Source organism: Athene cunicularia (genome assembly GCF_003259725.1).
Source record: "Athene cunicularia isolate RWA chromosome 10 unlocalized genomic scaffold, athCun1 chr10_part1, whole genome shotgun sequence".
NCBI classification, from domain to species: domain Eukaryota; kingdom Metazoa; phylum Chordata; class Aves; order Strigiformes; family Strigidae; genus Athene; species Athene cunicularia.
This window is the reverse complement of record NW_020799112.1, coordinates 6,732,967-6,758,647: the sequence shown is the minus strand read 5'-3', so window position 1 is coordinate 6,758,647 and position 25,681 is coordinate 6,732,967. Positions and strand designations below refer to the sequence as shown.

Here is a 25,681-nt window from a genome sequence, read left to right as displayed (position 1 = left end):
GCCTCGGGAGCGCCGGGTGCGGCCCTGCCCGCCGCCGGAGGCGCGCAGGCACGGTGGGGCTCCGGGGGCCCGGCGGCTCTCGGTATTCGTTTTTCTAACGGGGTAAATACCACTGCCGCGGTGTTAATCAAACACACCCACCCATCTTGCTCCGAAGCCGGTGAGCAACCGGGAAGCCTCAGTATCCACAACTCTGCTGTGAGTCCCGCTTCAGTTTACCTAAACACGTTCCTGGACAAGCTGCTCCCTGTAACCCTCACAAACGCAGGGCTGAATAAACGGGGCCTGCAGGGATGAATCGCATCACTAATGCTCAAAATCCTGACCGTGTCATTTTGCGGAGAGCATGACGGGCACAAGTAGTTTATAATAGGGAGGGGAAAAAAAACACATTTTGCTTTATGTTCCCAAGTACCCAATTTAGCATCTGTGGAGCTCATTTCTTATTAAAATCCCAGAAACGCAACACTTAATACCATTTAAGTAAATACACGCTTCCGAAGGACCAGTATATAACATCACCAATGTCTTTCTTGGTCCTTCAAAGCATTATTCAAATAAAATAGAATGGTAATTAGCAGGTGCCTTAGAAAGACAGAGACACTGTCAGAGAACAAAAAATCCAGATGGCACCCACTGATGGCAGCCCCACAGCCTGCACTGCCAAGGCCCAGCTCGAAGGCTGCACTCTCAGCCCCAGCACTCGACTGTGGCTGGTTTATTGTCCTTTCTCTCTGATTGCCATCCGTTAAACATATCCACCCATGAGAGTTGCCTACAGGCACACTTTCTCCAACACCCAGCTTGGATCCACGCATCACAACAGGTTGAGATCTGCAGACAGGAGAGGAACACAGGAAAGATGAATAAAAAGTGGCAAAAGCAAACTGGGCAGAGGAGTTGAAACCCCAAATATTGTCCCATAAGCAATATTTCATACAGCATGTGCCCTGCCACCCCTCTAACAAATCTCACTCCAGCTCAGCAATCCTTCCACTTGCGCACCTCCCAGTACAAGGGGGTCGCTTACGCCTCCACCTCTGCAAGTTCACAGAATCAGGTTCACCTTTTTTCATAGTTTCCCATAGGGCATTAGGATTACATGAACACTGTTTCAAAGAGGGCATTTTTCCTAACAGCCATTGCACAGACTTCAAAAGAAGTAGTTCTAACATCCTGGTCAACACCAGGGAGCCCCAAGGGCCAGGTGCCTCCGACAGGCCAGGGAACCCAGAGCCACAGCAAGGCTGGCAGAACAGGGACTGGCCAGCACGGGCCCCGTCTCACGGTACTCAAACAAGGCAGGCAGACTTGGGGATAGAGTCCGGGCTGCCAGAAAACTTCATGGTGATGAGGAAGGTCAGAGGTCAAGCCAGGAAAGCAATCCATCCCATGATGGTAACTGGGGACACAGTGGTTATCCAGCAGGTCTATGGTGACGTGGAAAAGTCAAACAAGGAAGCCAACCCCCAGATCACAGACCAGAGTGGAGCAACAGGAGCCAGTGACAAGCACATCTCTGATGGAGCTCAGGCAGGGACTGACAGTCCAGGGCTGAGCTTAAATGGAACCCCGGGGCCCATGGTCAGGGGTGTGGGTGGAGGCCCCAGATGAGGTCAGTCAAGGGCATTAAGGTCAGTTAGTGCTCCCAGGGCCCTGACAGCCTGTGTTGGGTCCACCTTCATTATTCTCATTATGAAATAATGTTAAAAAGTGTGGGACAGACTGCATCTGTATTTGACTACAATGTCAGAGCTTATTTCTAGTGGATGCTTTCTGTCTGACAACAATTCTTATGAAATTAGGCTATCTGAACTAAACAGCATCTTTGAACAAATGGTGGAACTTGTCACCAAGGTAAATGATTTGAAGAAGTTTTTGTTGCTAACCAGTTAGAACTCAGAGCTTTGAAAGACTGTACAACTTCTACTGCACAGTCAGTCTGCATTGTATCATTTACAGGTTGTGGTGGTACAAACGCCCCCTCTCTCTTGGGTCACTGGTTGCTTAGTGCAATTTCCACACACCATACCCCGCCCCCCCAGGCACATACCAACCCACGATGGATTGGGAAAGGCAGTGGACCAGAGTGCTAAGGCACCCTCATGGCACACCTGGCTCCTGCCTCCCCTCCTGCTTGGGAATGGGAATGAAAATCAATCACCTCCTGACAGCCTAGTGTATCTGTACTTGGGCCGTGGCCCAGAGCAGGTGATACCAGAACTTCAAGATCTAGCAAGCTCTGGGCCTGTGCAACTGGTCAAAAGCATCGGAGTATTTCGTCATCTGAGTTGGGCTGAAATGAAATAAGTACCTGATGAAAGTCAATTATTGCGGAGCCTATAAATAGCAACCCTAAGTGAGACCCTTTTGAGCTTTTGGGAATCGCAGCGGGCTGTGACCAACATCTCCCCTGAGCTGGGATGCCTCTCAGGCACTTCTCGAAATTTGAAGATTGTGTGTCCACAAAGCTGACAGAAGGCCAGGGTGAAGTCAGACTTCTTTTTGAATCTCAATTATTGCCCCTTGAGAAATACTGATGCATTGTGAGTATTTGCTCCAAACTAGTGACAAGGGAAATTTTAAGTATAGACTAGTCTCTTACATCCACCTCTCTACCCATCTATGTGTTTGAATACACACATTTTCCTTCACTAATGTAGGTATCTACGTATTTCACTGGTTCATAATATTTCTGTCTCTGTGTGTGTATATTTTGTGTTTATACATATGTACATATATATACTTTGATTTAGGGTACCTTGTAGTAAATTAGTGTAAATCTTGTCATTTTTGAATCTGGAATTAAGTTGCTGTTTTAATTATAACATATTCTACCAAATCACCTTGTTAATCTTTAAATTAGTCAATCATTAAGTGCTGCTAAAATTCAAGCTTTTGATCCACCTCACACCATTAATAAATCTTGAATTGCTGCTAAATCATAACCGTGGCAAATATTTCATCTGTGACACAGGTCACTGCAGTTAAATCCCTCAGTTCCTTGACCCCAGGAAAATAGTTCTCTATCCAAATCCTTTATTTCTACCATGTATTTCCATGTATCCTTTTGCCTCAGATAATTTGTCATTTTCAATTTCTTTAGTTTCCTCCCTTGATTGTACTTTACACCCACATCTCTCTATTCAGTTTCTCAACACACACTTTCAAATTTTTGCCTTCACACAAACCTCAGATTTTGCGAGGTATAGATTTTTATTAGAATTCTGGCAATTACCAAATCAGAATTTTAGCACTTTATTCTCCAGTTTGCACAACTGGAAATAACTACATGGTGTGTGAGAAGGTAGAGAGTCAAGTTTTGTATTTGTCCACAATTTGATAATTTCCTATGATATCACCCATTTTTCTTTGTGGTTTTAAGATCTTAGAAAAATGTATTTGAGATTAAAAGGATATATTCTTTCACCAACAAAAATAATGTGGACAATTCTGGCTCAAAACATTGTACTTCTTTGGAAAAAAATTGGTAAATTTTTCAGTGCATGGAGTCCAAAGACACTCCTATCCTGCATACTCACAAATTTCAAACTGTCATTTATGTCTCCCATTACCTTGGATGACTACTGTGTGTAGTACATTTCACTGTCTATATTAACCGGTTCATATTATACCAACCTTCCTTTGCATTTTCATTGCAGAGTACTGTTTTCTCTCCCACTAATGCCCAGAAATTTTTAACAGCTTCGTAGTTAATTCTTCTAGTTATTCTGCCCCAGCTAAATTTTTTATGTTTTTTCTTTTTTTAAAACTAGTTTTGTTATTTGGGGCATATTGAGAATATCCCTCAGCAAACTGATACCTATACCAAATATTTTTCATTTGCACCAATTCTTCCTTCCTTTCCTGATGAGATGCAACTTGAGAACACCTATCACTTCTTCAGGGATGGACTGTCATGGGCAGAACTGCCATGGAAATGTGTGAAAATAGGACATTTCATTTAAAAATTCATTATTAATCTGACATTACTTTTTTTTTTTTTTTAACTTCAAAATTCACTACCGTGCAGAATTTATTACTCCATTTAGGATACTGATGACAATCAGTGTTATCAGCACAATAAAATAAATACAGATTTAGTTTTGAGGTTAAACTCAGAGAAATACCCTCTGTATCTCATCTCTGGGCACTGTTTTATGAACCCAAAACCTGTAACTTTGGGCTCGCTCTAGTATTTACTGAAGTATGGAAAAACCTACCATTAGAAGTTATAGTGGCTGAGAAGGCTGATTTGTAAGATGCTGTCTAACATAGGTGGAGCACCAGGCTTTATCAGGATCTTTTACCTGCTGAGATATTGCAGTATTAATATTAGTAGAGCTTCTGAGAGGGAAACAACTTGGAGAGAAAAATACACCTGAGGTTTCATTGAGAATATGGAAAGAATAGGGGAGCTAGTATTTGAACTAGCCCTATGGAGGTTCAAAGTTCAAAGGGAATCTTAAGAATCAGGCTTACAAAGGAGCCTTTACTTTTAAAGGTTGCCTATAAGATGTGCCAGGCCTCTCAGGTAGGTTAGCTACTTTCTCTGCCTACTGCATGTTTAGCTGTACTACCTGACTAATAAGAGGATTGCAGGTGCCTTTCACCAAGCGGGTCATCCTTCATGTGGTGTGTGATGCCATGCAATGCATAGGTAGCTCTATCTGAGTAGATTCAAGATGATTACAGAAGTACAAGAATCTCACTGCTATGGTCAATAAGCCTTAACATTCTAATATGAGACCATTAATATGGCTTAAAATAATGCATAATTCCACTTGTCCTTTCTCCAGATAATGTCACATACAAGGCTTGTTATATCTACAAACAACCACAAGGTGACAGGCAATGCTTCCAAACAATTCTGTGAAGCCTGGCTAGTTAATTGGGCGGTGATGTACACAACAGAGAATTCCCGAATTCAGTGGTCAACTTTAATGCTCACTTATGAATACCTGGAATTTCAGAAACAGAAGCCTGACAGGAGGCTACAGTGGTTGCATCTTAAGATTGTAAGAACTGAAAATATAAAATTTGTTTTCCTAAAAGCTTGGCAAAATATATTTGTTTTTTGCACAATGTGTAGAGTACCCTTAAGAAAACTGCAGATAAGGCAACATGAGTGAGGCCATGGATGCACTATCTGTCACAGACTAAGAAACAGGAGGAGGAGGCAGGAAGTACTCACAGCTTTTCTATACAGGGAATTTATGTTGACAGAAAGTATGAAAACAAGACCAGAAAGTCCATGTATTAAGCAGTATTTGCATAAGGGAGGTTATGCAATGTGTGATCCTCAATGAATGATTATCAGTGACAGAACATCTCCACTAGGATTGCAGTAATCTCCACTGTAAAACCTAGTTCAGGAAATGGATGCTGCATGGTGTTTTATTTTGCTTGGACACAACTTAAAGTTCTAAACATGCAGAAATGTTGTTATTCTTAACAGTGACATATTTACCTTCACAAAGAAAGGTCTTATTCTGTAACCTTTTTTACTTTTTGCATAGAGGGTTACAAAATATTTACGGAAGCATGCTTTCTAAATCTATAATTCAATTGCATTTTAAAGCTAATATTTTATGACAGAGTAAGAAGTGCAAAGCATTTATACCGTGGTTTGGGTATGGCCTCTGAGGAATACGAAATTAAAGTGTAGGGAAGACACTTTATTTTATGTCCTGTACCAGCTTGTACAGATTATTTCAGTTTGATCAGCTGTCTTCTTGAATGAATTAGTTTTTGCAAAGGGATATCTCTGAAGATCAGTTACAGAATTAAAAAGTAACAGTAACTAAACAATTCTCTGTCTCATTATTACGGTTCAGAAGCTGTTAACAGTTGTAAAGGGCTAATTAGTGTAACGTAATCCTCTTAGGAGGCTGCAGGCATTGAGCTAGATTTCTTTATAATTTGTACGTAGGCCTTCTTTATTCCATTAGAATTACAATAATTAAAGACAGCAGTATGTATTTGCATTCTATCCATCCACATTATGTTTACTTTGCATAGTGAATACTGCATGATAAATGCAGAAGTAGGTTTTTCTATTTTCTATTTAAATATCAAAATGTTTAGAAGGACAGCCAAATCTTGGTTTTATAACCGTGCAAAATCTACCAAAAGAGAAAATGAAAACAGCAATAAGTGGCTTTCTGAAATCCCAAGCAATCAGAGAGAGAAAATACTGGAAGAGCTGGATGTGAACAAAGTGCTGTCATATTTGGTTTACAAGAGAGTCTTTTCCTTGGAGGAATACAAAGATATTTGGTCCCAGGAGAGCTACAAGAAGAGAACTGAGTATTTTTTAGAGAAACTCTCTTTAAAAGGCCCAAGTGCTTTCTCTGCTTTTTGTTCCATTTTAGAAGAGGTCTGCCCTAACTTGCTGACATGCTTTCTCCTTGGCTATGAAGGTAAGGTCACTGTCTGCTCTGAAATGCTTAAGTGTATATTGGTAATGTCTTGGAATCCTTTGACACTAATAGTTATTTGCTATAATTAGTGTTTACTTTCCCTCTTGCACTAAACGAGAGTATTTTTTGTCTTTATGGTTCTTTGTTATAAAAGATAAAATAATGGGAAGGAAATTTTATTAAACAAAGGTATGTTATTGTTATACTTTGAACATTTAAACTGTACATTAACATTGCTGCTATTAATGAATAAGTCAGGACAGGAAAAGGATTCCCAGGTGCTACTGGTAATGCTTAGCTCAGAAATGTAACACCGATCTTCTACTTTCCTTCCCATTTCTGAAATATTTAAAAATAGATTGAGAAGTTCTACAGGCATAGTGCCTGAATACTTGATCCCTTTCATATTCTTCTTGTAAGTCACATTATTTACTATACCTATATGTAAACAACTGCATGAAAAAGATTGCATTACTAAATATCAACAGTACATTTAAAGTTAATCAAAATGTTATTTGGACATCAGGGAATATTCACACATATATGAGAAACTGTAGATATTAGATATTACTAGATATTAGCAAAGATAATGTGAAAAAATATGTGCAGAGTGTTTACAATTACCTCCTAGTGACCTATTTTTATTTTTTGTGTCTGTTATATTCCAAATTCTGTGTCTTACAAGTCAGCTAGAGTTTTCTCAGCAATGACTGCAGGGTTGTGCTCAAAGGTTATATAAAGAATGTCCTTTCAGAATTTAATTAAACTAGTCATGTCTTTTACCAATCCATTCAGTAACAGGTTTAAATACATTAGCATTACAACTATTTATAAATAAAAACTACTGAGTACTGTAAGAATGTTAATAAATTAAATGAGAAAAATTAAAATCTAAACCCATTCTGACCTTTAAAATAGCTCTAGTCTGTGTCCCCTCTTGAAAACCTGATTACTTTAAAAATTGACCGTTACAGATCCAATTACTTGAGAAAACAACAGATATTTAACCACAATTTACTTATGAACAGATGCCCATTTAGGGTACCTTTTCAAAATCAATTTACAGCACAGGTTTATGGCAGTTACAAGAAAATCAAAGGAGGTTCACAAATGTTGTTGTGGATTTTAATACATGTAGAATGTACTTCATGGACAGCCACATTATGAAAAGGCTACTTAGGGCCTCTTTACATTATAATTTTTTTTAAAAAAAGCATACACATATAAATACAATGGATTATATAAAGCCAAGTCTTTTGGAATATGCATTTTAGAATGAAGTTTTGGCTTCCTCTGAATTAACTGCAAAGGTAGCGCAGGGAAATTTTTATTCTATACCGCCTAAACATTTCATCCAGGGGCCTGTCACAAAACAGATTTGAATTTTCTGGTGGGTACAAGGTTTTGGGGGGTAGTACTGTTATAAAGGGTGATGGCCTCAGCAGTTGGGTGCAAGTGAAGGACTCTGTCTCCCTGACAACATCATATTAGATACAGAAAAAAAAGGGAGAAAGCCAATGCTGCACATTTCCAAAAGAGTAAAGGATACTGTTGGAACAGTGTCCCCAATCCATTCTGTCTGTCTGTGCCTTGTGTAGGCAGAAAAATGCCTCAGGCTGCCTTAGCTCAGCCACTATTCCACTCTTTCTCCTTTCCCTCCCCCAGTAGCATACATCAAGTGCGCAAAGCTAGTTTTAGAATCTGTTATTGCTAATAATAATCTACTGGGTAGAAGGCAAAGAAAAACACATGCTATATATTCACATTAATTCATGCACATAATCTGTTTAAATTCACGCACGCATATGTTGCATATTCAATTAAATGGATTATGCATTATAGATTTTCATACGTTGTGGATTTTTATAGGTTGATTTTGATAAACCCTGTTACAAGGTACATGGAAAGGTATGATGAAAAAGAGCATTGTTTATTATTTGCATTAAAATAATTTTCTTCACCACTGTATAAAAGCTGACTGATAGGCCAAAGAAATCAAAATGGAAGGAATGGATGATGAGAACTTGCTATGACTGTACTATGTGGCTTAAACACCTCAGTTACCGCAGCAGTTGTGTGCCATCTCGTCCCCTGTACTTGTTAAAGAGACTACAACAGGCTGACTGAGCACACAGAACAGAATCAATCCCTGTTATTGACCAACTGCATGTACAGCAGGGGCCAATTTCTGTTTTCTGGACCTGCCTGTGTTGGCAGATATGGGTATTTTAATGTGTTTCCATTGTCTTCATGCCCTACAGACAGAACCATTTGACAGGTGCTGAAATGTGACATGGTTCCAAGAGGTCACTCAGCCTCTGGACTAATGTAGTTCACTGCAAAACTGTAAACTGTGCTAGTGAAATGTGGCCAGTGAATGATGTACTGTCACTTGCACACAGTTGATTTAATGCCACTTTTAACTCTTTTGTCTCATTATTCCAAAGAATTACACTCACAGTAAGTTAAGGGGTGTTATAGCTATAATATATTTATTCTTCGAGACACTAGTGACTTGATTCTTTTACTCTTCTAAAATTCTCATTATAGTATAAAGCAAAGCTCTATGGGGAGCTTGCTCAAGCAGGATGTTATATGGAGTAAGAATTTCAGGTTTACTTCCAAGATTCCTATAAATTGTCTGATCTGTATCTCTCAAATCTATTGGAAAGAATAATATGGAAACAACTTTATCTACAAAAGGTCAAAATAAATTATGTTTACCTAAAACAACTGCTTACCCAAATGTAACATCAAGACAGAACTGCATCAAACTGTAGGTGTTATTTTGAACAATGTATCAGCTATTAGAGAAATTTCTTTATTGTTATCCAGACCATATGCATAGACGTTTCCCAGCATTATCAGAGCAAACAAAACTGATGGCTGTATCTGAGATGGAGCTGCATGAAACCTGTCAGATGAGTGACCGAGAAGGAAGCCCTTCTGCTGAGGAACAACTGAATCAATCATTCAACAAATACAGGTTAAAATTATCGGTGTCATGATATCTTTAATGATCACAATATTTCCCGTCACTTAGTTTCCATTCAAGTGAAGTGTACCACCAATGCTTTCAAGAAGTTTTTCATTTGCATCTGATTTTACTTTGCATTTGTAAATATGATTCTATTTTGCATAATGAATGTCTTCTGATGCTCATGAATTCTGGGGGTCACCTGTGGTCTTTACTGCAGGTATTCAGTAATGATGTAATGCATTGATGACACTGCTAGTTTTCAGCATTCAAGGACTAAGTACATGTGTAGAGGTACATTTTACTCATAAGCTTTCTTGGAATGTGAGAGACAACCTAAGTTAGTAGCACAGTTTCTATTATTTATTTTAAGAGGAACAGAAACTGAGGAAGACCTATGTAAGAACAGCATGTAATTTGATATATGCTTAAGTCCCTGCTTCAGAGATTTGAACCTAAAAAGGGGACACAGAGTTTTCAGAAGTCCTAAAATGCTGCATTTTATTCAGTTCAGGCATTTGCAGATGTGTGTTTGGAATCATGTTTTGCTTAATTCAATAAGGAATCTAGCTGAGAATGGACTAGAGCTCTCAGTAGCTCATTAGCTGTTAAGAAATACTGTAGGTACATGTCCAGCTAAGACAGAAACTTACATTCTGAGAAAAATACTTGAAAAGTAGTTAAAAGCTGTAGTGCAGTTTTGATGTGTCAGTAGCATATAAACAGTAATTATGAAGCCTTAATAAATTTGCATGTCTAGGTTAGTTTTGTTAAGTTTCAGCTAGGGACTGGATTATACTAGTTTGTAGAGGTGTAGTAAAACTTAATGACTGTGAAGTGATTGAAAAATTTGTGGGCTTAAAAGGTTAAGTTCAACTTGAGTAACAGCGAAACATGAAATGGTAACAGAATATGAAGACACTTGATACAATACATTATGGGCCCAAATTGTACAGTGTGGGCTGATCTTTACCCACAACTAATGAAATCCCAGTCAGAACTCCTTTTTTAATATACGGTCACAAGAGTTCCAGACTTGCAATCATTCATAATCTGAATATGTTCCATTTGTCTTTAAATACATTAATTCTGTAGCACTGGTCCTGTAACATCACAAGACAATTCACTTACAAAACCAAACCAATTAAGAAGTGCCTGCAGCTAGAGAACCACATTAGGGAAGTAGCAGAGAAATATGAAAGCTTTCCTGAAGCCAGTCTATGCTGAAAATACTCGATAGCTCTAAAAAAATCCACCAGATATCATAAAACATGACAGTATCAGTATTTGCAGAGTCAGTCTCACTATAAGATTGTTATATACAATCCACCTGATAAGAAAGCTTATGGTGTATTAGTCCTGCATATACCCTGGAAGAAGAAAAAAGCTGGGGCTATACTCTCCCCACAGGGTATCAGTGCTAAGTGTGGAAGTTGATGTAGCCCCAGAAGTCACAGCAAGAAGGGAATAGTCACCTCACTGGAAACAGAGAGCTCATCAGGAAGACAAACTGTAATAGCACACAATTTACTTCAACACCAGTGTCCTGGCTAAAAAAAAAGTAGCTTGACATTCAGTTAAAAAAGTGCCAATCTTTCCACACCTTCTGTTGTATACTGACACTCATCTCCTCCATCCGAGGGAAAAAAATAATAGGTAACTGGCTTATGCAATTTTTTTTTCTTAAGTGCCACACTTGTGTCAAACACCAGAAAGAAAATCTTAGACAATCATCATGCTATTTGTGGAGAAGAGAGTCTCAAATGCTTGTAACAATTTGTGAAAATGACAACTGAATATTCTTGTTGAAGAAAACAATATAGCTGGTAGCAAAGCAAATGTGCCACCTGCATGTAAATCCACATATTACAAACCACAGTTGCAGGGACCCTCTCAACAAGGCAACCAACCAGAGACAGAAAGTACCATCCATAAATACAACTGTGTACAACTACAGGGTGCATAAAGACCACTAGGTATATATAGTGGTAGTTAGAAAAGAAGATATGAGCATAAATAGAAAATAGGAAATGGCTTCACTGCCCTTTTCCCAATATTTGTAAATATTCTAAATCACCTGTAGAGCGTTTTTCCCAATGACAAAGATGTCAGACACATAGACACTCTAAGGACAAGAACTTCCTGTCTCTGAAAATTCCAGTCAGTGTTAGTGGGAGCATCATGGTGAGCTAGAGTACTTTGATAATATAGATAATAATAGTTGTTACACAATTACATAGCAATTGTAAAGCCATGTTTTTATATTTATGTTTATACAAGTTATCAGAGTCATATCTCTGCGGAATAGATGGTACATATGGTTACTTTACATGTCTAGGAAGAGCAAAATCATCTCAGTTCTAAACACTAAGATAATCCTGTTAGTTAAGAGTCAACTAACTACAGCCATGACATAGTTCAGCCAATAAAGCACCTTGGGCAAACAGAAAACAAAATTAAATATGCAAAAGGTGTGTGGATTCACACTCAGTTTTTCATTTAAAGGCGAGAGCCCTAGTAAGGATACCCTGCTCTACTTTCACAGTTTCCCCTCTTGAGACATCTCCAGCATTTCTGAAGAATACAATAAAAATGTGATCTTTAACACTAGTGAAACTGAGTAAGTTCGGGGGTTGCTTATAGTGATTTGGTCTAGGACTTCAGCGTATCCACAAACACTCTCACCGAGATGCCAGACAGAAGTACCGTATCCCATGTCTTCTGCAAATCAGCGTTAAGGATATGCTCTTGGTCTGGTTTTGGATCAGAAAACATTGTTCCTGGTTCTGTCTACTGTTTTCTATACCTTCTTTCTCAGAATATCTTCACTAAAAAGGACCATCTCTATTAGACAAGTGGATAGTATTATAGGTTGGATCAGTAATTGGCGGAATATGACCTCAAATTAATTAGTACTGCTTTCAACACTTCTCTTATTTTTTTTTCCTTTGCTACTTTCCTATACCTCTCAAGCATCACTGGACATTTGATACTGGCCCTGTGAAAATCATGCAGATGACATAAAAAAAAATAGTTAATTATTTTCCTCAGGCTTTCTGTCTTTTCCTTAAACAACAGTTTTTATTCTCTCATTGATTGAGAACCAAAATGCTGAAGCAGACTAGCATTAATAGTACATATATGTGTTACATTGCCGTGTATTAAGAAAAGATTGTGACAAAATGTCTGTCAAATAAATTATCAGAATAAGTAATATCCAAACTGTGAAAATCAGATACTATTTTTGCAGTTGTTATAACGTGAGCCATTTATTTTCACATTTCAAGTAAGAGATTTTTGCACACAGCTTTTCCATTTTCATGTAAATGGACTATGTTTGTGTGTATATCTGTATTTGAAGTCTGCTTTATCGTTTTCCCACTTACATTTAAAATTTTGGAATGGCTCAGTTCTACTGTTAAATATACCTTTCTGAATCTATTGGAATTGTAATTTGCAGCTCTTAAATTGGTTTTCAACGTTTGAAGTTCAACATGTTGCACTGGCAAAAAAAGATTAAGCGTGACAAAGCTTCACTGCTAATTATAACTCCTGTGGGAAAGAAGACAGTCACTGCTTTGCTTTAGATAATAAAAAATAATTTGTACAAATCATGTAAACAGCATTTATTCAGGAAGAAGTGCAGAGCTAAGCCACAGCGCCAGATTTTTACAATTTATTTGGACAGCCATATACTGACATCTGACACCCCTAAACATCATTATTAATTTAGGAATTAGAATGTTTATGGCATTTTGGCATGTGTTTTGCGTTACTTCAGAAATTTGGTAAGAGCTCTGGGAGCACAATCCAAAAAATTAACTCATGCCTTAATCTCAGCACTGTTGAGGACAAAGACCCAATTACCTCACAGGGCACTACAGTCTAGCAGTCTCAAAAGAATTACTTGTATTTTTCTTTAAGATGGCAATCTGATGCTTATATATGTAAGTTTCTATTTAACTTCTTACTATTCCATCATATAAATATCAGATTATGTCTAGTGTATGTTAGGCTGAAAAGCTTGTGGTTTGGCTAATTGCAACATTTTTTTTTTCTAACAGTTCAAAAAACTGAGTTACAAAAAGCAAATTCACACTAAGACAGGATGATTGAAAAGGTATTACAGTATCAAGCTTGTTGAATCAATGTAGTAAATTGTCCTTTTCTCATTTTCCATACCATTTGTAAAGTAATTGTTCAGAACTCCCTTAAACTTTTTACTTTAGAGATAGAATGTACTTTTCTTTGCAATGAATACTCAGTGCAGTATTAATTGAAAAAAAATATTAAAAAGCAATGTTGGATTTAAAAGTGCAAAGGTATTTTTTCAGGTATCATCTGTCCTCCTCAATCAAAATCATAGGATTCTAAAATCTGTGTCTGAGAAGCAGCTGGGTACAGAAGCCAGGGCAATAAGTAGCTTTGTTATATTTAGATTTGAAAGGTTATCCAGTAAGTTACATATCTATTAAAAGTAGAAGGATGCTTTCTCCACCATAATAACAATAAAATCAAGCAGCAACTATGGAACATTTCATTGCTAATACTGAAAACTTAAGGTACCAGTCTCTGATAAAGTCCTCTTCAATTTGGCCACTAGATGGTACTATATCACAGTTGTTAAGAAAAAAAAAAAAAATCCTTGGCTTGGTTTGATTCTCTAATATCATTTAACGAGTCTATTATGTTCCTTACCAACCAACACAAATGTAACTATGATGTTTCAATGCAAAGTGACAAATACTGCCTTTCCTCCATTGCACATTGTAAATACAATGCTCCTTTGGAGTCTGTGCTCCCTAGACAGGAACAAATGGCATCCAAAGACAACCCAGTGAAGAGTACAAGCCCAAATTCAGAGATACCATCATGTTCACAGTTCAGGAATTTGGAGATTATTCTTTTCTGGCTTGGAAACATTCATACTCACTTTCCATATACAAACAAAAAACCCTAAGTGCACTGTAGTGGTAAATAAAGCCCATGAAGCCCAAACCAAATAAAATACAATGGCTGTTTAAACATTTAGGTTTTATCTGTTTTACTAACTGCTGTTGGTGTACTCACCCACTTCCAACAGATTATATATGATCCCCTTTTTCTGCATGCATATATCAAACTAAATCATATGTCCACAGACTTTCTACTCCTCTTTTACATAGTTTCCTCACTAAACTGCTGTTCTGGGTCCTATCTTACTGAGTCATGAGTCTGTGTACTGTTAAACTTTTTTTGCTCTAAAATACCTTTTCTATGTTCTGATGCATTCTTTTAGCAAAGACTACTTGCATCTTACCTCCTACTAGAAGTTAGACTTCTGAAGTTTATTCTTTCTTACATGTGAGACTGCATGTATCTGATCACATGAAGTGGGATATGTAACATGAGGGGCAAATCACATGACAGGCAAAGGCCATAGGGCTGGACAGCATATAGAAAAAGTTCCTTTCAAGAGGACTTCAGCGAATGCAAAATCTTGGCAGAAAACACACAGCTCTCCACTGCTGAGAAATGCCAAATAATCCCCTCATTTCCTGACCAGAGTGTCAGGCACAGAGGAACCAGAAGTCACAGATCAGGTTGATTAGCTCTAACTGATATGCACGTTCCCATTGCCAGAGCACAGGACTGCAAATGATTCTTATGCACGATGTCTGAGATAAGGGCCCACACAGCTCTGTAACACCCTGTAGACCCATCCTCAATACCGCATTCCCCAGCACCATAACTGTGTCCCCTCCCAAACCTTCAACCATGTGAGCATGGTAACAATACAGAGAGAAGTCATCAGTGGAATTCTGCGGGGGATGGATTCTTCTAACAGGCTCAAAAATTGATCGGAAAAAGGTCTTAGCAGTGAGATGGAAAAAATTGCGGAAGATTAAACATTTAGACAATGTAGGATGTGTGAGGGCTGAATGCACAGAACTGTAGATGGGTCTTAAGATTAAGTGATGGGGTAACAAAATGGTGGAGGAAATTTAGTGTAGATAAATGTGAAATGATGTATGTGGGCAAAAGTGTTCTTGGCTTTATGAATAAAGTGATGAGCTCTGAGCTGCCTGTTACCACTCAAAAGTGAAAGTTTGGGATTGTGACAGATAGACAGTTTCATAAAAACATCAACTCAGTGCATGGCAGCAGTCCAAAAATGCAAATGTTTGGAATTGATAGGAAAGGAAAAAAGAACAAAACAGGAAGTATAATTATGCCACTCTGTAACGCCAGTTTGTTCACACCTGGAATGCTGTGTGCTATTCTGGTGCCTGCATCTTGAAAATGTTACATTAGATCTCAAAAAAGTTCAGAGAAAGGCAACAATGATCAAATGCATGGGACAGAATGGTTTCCGTGGGGAAAATAATTTAGCCACTAGAACTCCTTATTCTGGAAAAGAAACAGCTTATGGAAGGAGATGAAAAAGGAAAAAAAAGAGAGGGTAAGAATTAAAGGATCAGATAGCAAGAATGGGAAATTAGGCTGAAGTAGGGTACACTGAACATGACAGTATTCACTGCTTCTAAAGGTGTCCAAGGTGATGTTGTGCCCTGCCTAGTTGTGCTTTGTTCAGTGACATAACAAGATAAGGAAACAGAAAATGGCTTCACAAGAGAGTTGGATCCCCCTTGACAAGCTTTCCTCTATTCTTGGTGTGGTGAAAAGCCAGGCCAGGCTGGCAATGGCAGTAGGACATTGGCAAGGAGCTCCTCCAAATTACAAGGTTCTTAGATGCACCACAGTTCATTCATTTTTTGTTAGCAAGTAATTTGTAAGATGAATGAAATCAACCAACCACTGAGCAGGAAGTTCAGTGGCTCCATCCAAAGACGGAAATGAGGGTCACTGCACTTTCAGAAGACATATCAGTGTTCTGAACACACGCCATGCGGTGTTTTTAAAAAGCAGGATTGATTGTACCCCACATTCTGTATAGAAAAATTCTGTATGTGCAAATTCATTCCCTTTATTCTGAAAGTAGGCTCACAGGATTAAATGATAATACTCTTCTTCCTTCCTCCTCCAAAATCCTCTGTTTTGTCTGGGGAAAAAAAGTTGGGAGGATAGGAGTTTCTGTAAAATAGTAACTAGAAAGGAAAAAGTGAAGCCTGGTGCTCTCATTTATTCTACCTCACATTTTCCTACTTCCAAGGAAGTAGTTAGTCCTCAAAAGAGCTTCTACGGATGTGCTTGGTACGGAAATATGAATGGTCATGTTCTTCTTCACATCTGAATAATTTGGAGTGGCACTGGAAGTAGAAAACAAATTCTTCTCTCCTGATGAAATTTATGTAGGAAGAATCTATAAGAGAAAATTCTCATGGATTATGCACCTCCTAATAGAGAGTTTTCTGCAAGAGAGGATGTACTGAGCCAAGGCAATCAGGGATCAAGAAGAGCAGGAACAGCCATTTCTTGCCAGCAATTACTGAGACAAAATCTTGACTGGCTTCCTCCAAACATCTGCTACTTGGCATGCTCAGGTCATTGCCAGTATTACTGCTGTGAGGGTGCCATCCCTAATTTTCATGTATTTTTAGTGTAAACACATTTTGTGAATAGGAAGCTAATATAGCAGGTAATATGCGTATGGAAAAGGTTTTATTCACATTATGTCTTATCTCAAAGGACTACTGAGGTTCAAATGAACCAAAGGACTGCACTGTTGTGCTTCTTTATCACCTGATATTTTCATGGCATGCATCAACAGTAAAAACGTTGACATACCTAACAATTGTTACCACTTAGCTTGTGGCTTTTGGCATCACAGCAGTCATGTCAAGGTCAATTCATCCAGTAGCACTGGCTTATTTGACAGGAAGCTGTTCATCTCAGTTTGGAACCTGGAACAGATAAGCCATGGCTATAGTCAGCAGTAGAAAGAAGTGTAAAAGAGAAATGGAGGATGAGAAAAGCAAATAAAGATGTCAGAACAAGCGTCTTTTCCAAGTAACTTTGGAGATTTCAATTTTAGAAATACCATAAAAAGTACTTTCCAGTCTGTTATTGGAATTTCTTGCAACTATTGGCACATTAGCAGTTATCAGATACTGCAGTTAATTGTACTGTAAGTATAGTATGTCATAATGAAGATAAGACTCTTTCTTTAGTAGCCAGCTCAGTTCAGGGTAATAACTTGCATTTTCAACTATATAAACTATCACTTCTGCAAACTGCTGCCTTTGCTACACAAAATGTAAAATATGACAAGTTCTAAGATATTATAGATGACTAAAAGGCACGTCTGACTAAAGTCAGCTGCTTATGTAAGCTAACTACATTTATACAGAATTTATTTATTTTTTTCCATAGAAGATACCAACTGTGGTAACCATTACCATAGCAATGCATTATGCATGCTTCCTGACACAACAGCCCATGTCTCAAAATATCCAGAACCCAGTTATCTATTCTCCCTCGATTCTGGTTACAACAGAACCAGAAAATGGACGAAGGTAGATTTAGCCTTGAAAACATTTTTTCTGATCTTTGAATTTCCCTGATTTCTGGCTTCTACAGTTAATTAGTGCAGCCTCAGACTACTGTAACTTATTTTTGGCTATTCTTGGCTAGGAATGCCCAAAAGGTTGTTCTTTGCGTCAGAAAGAGTCAGAGTATAGCAGCAATCCAGCTAAATACCATACTACGGGAGGTGTGATGGGTCTACTCTATTCATATTAAGCCATCTCTTCACTATCAAGATAGCCTTTTTGCATTACGTACGCTTCCCAGGTACATTTTGCACTGTTATGGTAGCCCAGATACAGACAAAGGGATCAGGCCTTATAGCTGCCTGGCCAGCCAGCCAACCACCCACCCAATATTCTCTTCTTACGATGATTCTTCCCTTCTAGAATGGTTTCCTCTTATAAAAGTGAGGGGGCTTTGGTAAAGATTAACAAAATGAAAGTGTCAGTTTTGAGAAGGGGTATGTGTGAGAGGAGGTAGAGTTAGTATAATAGTATGCATACCCACTGTTACTGTAATGATCAGTCACTTGAAATACGCATATATTCTTGCCATAACTTAATTTATATTTAAACCAGTCCTTAAGTAATAGATCATAACAAAATGACTGCATCTTAGTAAAAACTTCTCACAGAAGCATTCTGTCTTAACCTGGCAGGAGGAAGATTACCTCTCTGTAATTTTACATACTCTTTGCTACAGCTCCACCACAACAGCACTGAATCATAAAATTGACATAAAAATATTTCTTTTAAGAGTGCTGTTGGCATATGCTCTGCTTTCACACTCAGGAAAAAAAATGTATTAAATTATATGTAATAACATAATTTAGACCTTTCTGTCATTGCAGTACTTCCATAAAGACATACTCAGATTGCATACACTTCTAGGTTGGAATACATGTTTATCAGTCTCACCTGAGAACTCCAGGTGCTGAAGTCATACAAATAACATTAGTAACAATATTACCAAGAAACAGATACTCAGTTTATGGGGAAAAAAAAAAAAAAAAAAAAGAAAAAGATATAATTGCTGTTGCTTTTGGTATTATTCAAGATATATGTGAAATGTACAGTGTTTTGGAAACTTTTGTATTGGATATTGCATGAATAGTCATGTGAATCTCAGCATAAACTCTTTAGAATTCTTGCAGTGAAAATATATGTGTTTACTGTGCAAGCTAATGATTTCTTAAGAGGCACAGCGCTATATACACAATCATTTAAAGCAGCATTTCAATCAGTCGAATTACTTTTTTTTTCCCCACAACTTTTAAAACCAAGCTATAAGTAAAAAATTGTACTACCCACAAATCTGGGAATAAAGCAAAGCATTACACTCAGAATAACTTTTATACAAATATGTGGACCTTGATGCCCATTCTTCACTACACTTTTAAATCTAAGTGCAATGTTGAACACACAACACCAATTTACAGTACAGGCACAGCAATCTTCAGGATGTTTTTACAAAGACAGAAGAAAACTGACAAATGCAGACACAGGATTATGAATTCATTTTAGAAGGGATCAAATAATTTGTAACCACTGTCCAATCTCAAGATTCATTTAATGACTTTTGGGAAAGTTATACATTAGTGTACATTGGCAATGCAACACTTGTAGAGAAATGGCCCAAATAAATTTTCATGAATAGATCAAAGAGATTATTATCTTCTACTTACACATTTTTCTTTGTGGTGCATATGTCACAGCCAATTAAATGATCTTGAATGCTCAGATTTAAGACAGTTTCTCTTCACGATAAAGTCTACCCCACAGCTTAAGTTTTATTGGTAAATATGGATGAAGATATTCACCTCATGTTTAATCTCATTTATTGACATAAGTAAGGATTTGGGAAAAAGTCCTTGGGTAATAACATTCAAGTTTTGGTGTTTTATTAAAGAGTTTAGCATCATAAGTACTGCTTATATTTTAAAAGTCTTACTTTACTGGAGTATTAACCATGATGGTTTTATTTATTGGTTTGTCTGTTGATTTACGGACACAGTTATAACTGAGATGGAAATGCCTGCAAGTTAATTTGGCCTTTTATCTTTATTTCTAAATTTATAGTTACCATGGGAAGAAAAAAAGAGCACTTGCCAGTAACATAGAAAGCTGAGTAAGAACTGATGATTGGTGGTCTGTAGCAGCCAAAAGAGAAAACAACATATTACGGTGAAGAAAGAATCTATTGGAAAATTCTCCTCTGTAATACTGTTTACTGTTCTTTTTACTATATCACAGAAAAAAAGTAATAAAAAATCAGTAAGAATAAAATGTAAATTATGAGGCAATATATATTATTGCTCTAATAAACAAACATATCTTTCTATCTGAGTTCGAAAAAAGGGACCATTTGATTCAGACTAGAGAGTAGGAAAAAGCAAAGATATATAGAGGATATGAACTGAATTTTTAGAGAAGTTATATCAAGAATCCCTTTTTACTTTTTGTTCTGAGACCAGAAAAATGGAGTCTGAAAAGACAGAGAAGAACGTAGAAATTAAGTATAATTTTATATTATTTTATTGATTTTAATTTTAATTAATTATCAAAATCATAAGCAATCTGTAGAATTCATAGTTACCAGATGTGATCAAAATCATTAATTTAATGGGACTCAGAAGTGGATTTTATTTTTGCACTGATAACATACACTTCTATAATCTCCCTAACAGTAACTTTAATTTCCCTGCCATATTGTAAACCCCAACAGAAGAGTGTTTAGAAGAAACGTCTAGAAGGAGTCTATTCTTACTAAAATTCAAAGATAAAGCAGCTGTGGTAACACAGGTGTTGCATCCTATAGAGTCTATAGGGCTGGTGCAGGAAAATAAAATCTATGCTACTATATGCTACTGCATTGCTTTATGAGAAGAATTAAACAAACAAACAAAAAGTAGATTAAAAAATTATGGCATATGAATGACCATCACCTACGCCAGATTTGCCAAAATAACCCTGCAGCATTACCTGAAGAATTTCAGAATGCAGTGAATCCTCACTACTGGTTCTGCTTTCTGTCAAGATTTATGTTCCACTGTACCAACTGGTCTCATGACTTTAGTAAGACATAATCAATCAGCTATTCCAGGAGCAGTTTGGTCTTTTATGTGCACTGGTTCCTATCTCTTCTTCTCAAGGCTACTTTCTCAACTCTAAATTAAAGGAGTAAAATAAAAATACTGATTGGAAGTTTCAGTATGTTTCTTAAATTTATAATGTATCTAGAAACCACTGATATGATTTTGCATAGAAAATAAAAATACTTTGACTTTTACCCACATTATATTTAAAAATAATTAAGTTTTAAATTAGCTATTTAATATTAAAAATTAAACACTTTTTGTCCTAGCATTACTGAATAATATTTTTTTTTATTATTTAAATACCACAGAATATCTTAAATATGTTTTCTGATAGATCTGGGGCAGCAAATCCCTTCTGGACATTTATCTCTGAAATTACATTGAGAGGAATAAACAGCTGTCGGGAATATAAATGCTAACTCATCAGAATGCTGACTCAGTGCTGTAGAAATCAAGTATGTTCATATACTGCAGAGGTAACATGTCATACACCAACTAGTCATATTTTATATTGGACAACCATAAAACCAGTTAAACTAAAACTAGGAGTAGAAATCAGATTATAAATAGGGAAAATTTTAAGATCCTTGTAAAGACCTGCCACATGACTGAAAAAATAGTAATCATCAAAGTCAGGATTTGTTAATCTGTCACCTTCAGCGGTAACAAACCTACTCTTTAACAAGGATTATCTCTTGAATCATTATGTACTTAAAGGCCTACTTCTGCTTTCCTTGCATTTAATAGCATTTAATTAATTCTCTAGAAGCAGGATTTAGCAGTGAATGAACTGGACGATCATTCTGCAATGCCATATTTATGCTAAGTGTCCCACTAGAGACACTGAATGCTAGTGACTTTTCATAGTAAGATTTCTTAAGGGTGAAAATCTGTTGCAGGAGAAAATGACTTCATTTTACTAAAATATCTGATGTTCTGCCAAGAGATGTTGAGATTTTTTTTTCAAGTAAGTTTTGTTCTGGTAATAAATTCTCTTAGGAAAATAACTGCTATCTAGGCATTATTTCAGGACTTTTTATCGAGACTAAATTTCTCTTTCATACCTTGGGTCAACTACTTTGACTTCAGTTGAAGCTCTATGCACTCTGTGGTGACGACTTTGTCTCAGTGTAGAGTTTTGTCCAAGCAGGTAATGATCTGGACTAATAGCTTGCTATATGTTTTCTGGTGGAACAAATTACCTTACATTTAATGCATTTCTTGCTTTATATTCCAAAATTGTACACACATGTGAATGTATGAATATATATTCCTAAAACCATTTCTACAGCTGCTGATTTTCCCTTTCATATTTCTTTACTCATCTGCATCTAACCCTTGTGCCAGACACATCCCTTACAGAATTCTAGCTACATCTTATACAAGGATAACTGCCTAGTCCTCTGGATATATGCTCTGCCATAGGTCCTGCAGCAATGCTGCAAAGGAAGAATTTGCTTTTCAAAAGTATGACCCTGGGCATTACTCAGCAATGATGGCTGTCAAAGGGAAAGAGCAAAAGACAGCAAGAAAATTTCTTTTGAAATATGACATTAAAGTTAAAGATTCTTTCCACTGAGAAAAAAACTTCACCTCTCTGCCAAAATAGAATCTAAATGCAGAAAATCTTAGGCACTTCATACAATGAAATCTTTCTAAAGATAAATGATGAAAGAATACAGGTTTCTTTCTTAAAGCAATCAAAATATTCATAAAGACATATGAAAGCACAGAAACATAGACTTCCATTTTTAATTTTGTAACCTCAAGCTTAATTCCTTTATTCATTTCAACTCTTCAAGCAATCAGGATTTCTCAAGCCAGAATCTTTCCAGGCAGCAGAATTTCTCCGCTGGGCTCCCTGATCCTGTGGCATCTTTGTCATGCCTAAGTTATCATGTAGTTTCACGAGGAAGCCCCAGGTTCTGCAAAATCCAATCTAGAGGCATTGTTTTATTGCCCTAGGTAAAGCAGTCTTGTTTCATAAACTGAATGAAATTTGCCCTGTACTGGCATGTTAGGCCTTCTGGTTCTAAATCATCCAGCTGTTACTAATTTGTTATGTAGCTAGTATCTCTTTGTGCTGTTTGATCTATGAACAGCCAACTTCTTAACATATTTTTATACATCAACATGCTTAATAACCTATAACATTATAAAATACTCCTGGAGATATTATAGAACAAGACTGCATCTTGGACCTAGCTAAGGCTTACCATAGCTTATTGCTTTTGGTTTGAGAAATTACTTAGTCGAGCATATTTCTGTATTTAGTCCTTGGACATAATTTGTTAAAAATCTGTGAAGCAACTTTGGGCAACTTGAAAATAACTACCATAATTTAAATTTTGACTTGTGTTCAATATCTTTTGTATCTTCATTTTAAGAAAAGAGAAAAAAAGCTGTACCTCCCTCCATATTATTTTTGTTTTCTTCTTTCTTGCAATAATCTTACATGAAAAGAATAAAATGAACTTTTTCTTGTTATACTCCTAGTTACAGTATCCGTGATCTTGCCTCCTTAACTTCCTGGTTTATGTAAGATTTGGTCGTTTGGAAAGATGGTTATCTCACATCTGGCACTAAGATCAGCACAGACAGAAAGAATCTGAAGCAATTTAACCTCTTGCTCTAATTCCAACTTCTGTTGAACAGCTTTTCTTCAGCTGTTCTGCCTGTAAATTAGCGTAGGATTTCTTATGTCATGGTAGTTCTAATCCTTCTAGTTAGGGACATGTTATCCAGTGGCAGCCCCAGGACAAGATTTTTAGCTTAGCTGCATACACTCTTTCTGCAGAATAAAATTATGGGTTTATATGTTTATTTTGTATTAGCAACTTCATTTTCATTGCTGTTGTAACTATAGATGGGATAGTGGATTATTTATGAAATGGGATTTTTACTTTGAGTGGTCCTGCCACTTCATTTATCCAGACTTGGCCCATGGCTTCTGATTCTGTGGTTTAGCTTTCTTGTTTGTATTAACAGTAAGCTTTGAGTTTGCTACCAATCTCAGTGGGACTTTGAAAAGCTCCTCTTCTTAGAGCTCTGACTGGATTATACAATTCTCTTCCCTCTTTCCCCTGACTTTCTCCTGCTCCTTTAATTTACCTCTTGCAGTCATGAAACTACAGGAGTTTTAGAAATTTTCCAGGTTTCCTAAACCTTCTGTGGTGAACCCCCTGTCCTGAATTTCACATTCTCTATTACCAGGTTTATTCCCTATCCCTTTGGCAATCTACTTTCTTCTGGGAACATAGACGTTGAGGAATTTTACCCTGCACAAGAGCAGTTAATGACAGTGTCTAGTCTCAGCTTCTGACACTTCTGTTTGGGACTCTGGAGTGTGCAGTAATGAAGCCTGATTAAGTATGGTTGGAGCTATGTGATATTTCTGTGATAAAGACTGAGCATCATTAGTTGGAATCAGCTCCTCAAATAAAGCTGGTGCCTTAGATCTTTTCTTCTTTAGAAGTGACTTGTCTTTAACTCCAGGGAGTCTTTTAAATAGAAAATAGGGTTGATTCTCACCTAAGGTCTGACACTAAATTTTTTGTGATAGCTCTCCTTATATCTAGCGAACTAAACTCTGTTTTAAATCAATGTAAACTCTCCACGTAATGGGAATTTTAAGAGTGCCAGTGCCGCAGGATAATAAAAACCTGGCATAGAGACATTGCTGTCATGGAGAAATGTTGGGTTGTTGCATTAACTAATAACAATAGATGAATTAATCAGTTTGCTTGCTTTCCTTTGCTGCCAGCCTGGTAGACTGTGATTAAGTTCTCTCTCTATTGCTGGCCAGGTTGAGGGTTTTATTTTTGTCTTATTTGCTTATATGTCTTTTTTTTTTGTTTTTTTGGCCAATACAATCCCCATTCTATTCTTAGGCCTCCATAGACATCTCCCTGTAAGTGTTACAGTTGTGATAAAGAACAGTGTCAGAACAGACACAGCCTCCCTTGGGAGGCATTTGCTCATTCTTCTTATCTGGATCACTTAAAATCTTCAAAGACCAGCTGTACCTGGGTATTAATGCTCTTTCAGAACCATATGTTTCCCTTCTGCATAAAACCCATGTAAGGGGGACACTTACATAAAAATCCTGCTGTGAATCATTGCTGTGTGCTCCTTCTGTAAGGGATAAGGGATAAGGAACAAACAGGAACACATGATTTTAATCCATCCATGGAAGATATAAGAAATCCTATAGGATATTTAAACATGGCTAGCTTTCCCTTGCCTTCCTCCAGCCTAGCACCAAAGTAATGGTAAATACTGCCAACAATTAACCCCTGTCTATTCAGCTAAGTAGAAATATAGGCAGATCTTTTAGGACTAGGTGCAGTTAGTTTTCATTTGATGTGTTCCTCAGTTACACTGAAAATGTTACATATTAGGCTATCTATTGCTACACACAGTATACAGACACGACAGTTACCTGATAAAGGCAAATTAAATTACATACACATCTATCCCACTCTATAGCATTTTGAAACATATTCTACATATGACTTTTGCCTATTGGCTTCCTCCACTTTACACCAGCAAATATGAGATCATTATTAGTACAGACAAAGAAAAATAAAGGCAATATGCAGCAGGCAGGCACAAGAGGATAATTTAAATTCAAAGTTGTTTGATTTCCTGGGTTTGTTCATCCTTTTAATATTGTTCTCCTATTCTTTATGTGTATTTCCTTACCAATAGTTATTA

General features: G+C 37.1%; 1 protein-coding gene and 1 long non-coding RNA gene across 11 annotated transcripts in view; one reads left to right on the top strand and one right to left on the bottom strand.

The window, feature by feature from the left end:
- Positions 1–1,324: 1,324 nt before the first annotated feature.
- The window catches only part of LOC113483882, a 36,583-nt gene continuing 12,226 nt past the window's right edge, over positions 1,325–25,681 (bottom strand). Inside the window, exons 3-5 of one of the 2 annotated variants that reach the window (XR_003399123.1) lie at positions 17,128–17,243; positions 4,224–4,310; positions 1,325–1,402 (exon numbers count right to left, since the gene is read on the bottom strand). This is a non-coding gene — a long non-coding RNA (uncharacterized LOC113483882). Of the gene's footprint in view, positions 1,403–4,223; positions 4,311–17,127; positions 18,834–25,681 lie in introns of those variants that run through there. The other variant, XR_003399122.1, reaches the window with a different exon arrangement.
- TJP1 (tight junction protein 1) overlaps positions 5,904–25,681 on the top strand; it is a 192,205-nt gene continuing 172,427 nt past the window's right edge. For 5 of the 9 annotated variants that reach the window (XM_026855877.1, XM_026855882.1, XM_026855883.1 and 2 more), the window contains exons 1-2: positions 5,905–6,422; positions 9,258–9,408. In XM_026855877.1, coding sequence (XP_026711678.1) covers positions 6,005–6,422; positions 9,258–9,408 — 569 coding nt within the window. In that variant the 5' untranslated portion in view covers positions 5,905–6,004. Of the gene's footprint in view, positions 6,423–9,257; positions 9,409–25,681 lie in introns of all 9 variants that reach the window. The other 4 variants (XM_026855876.1, XM_026855874.1, XM_026855884.1 and 1 more) reach the window with 2 other exon arrangements.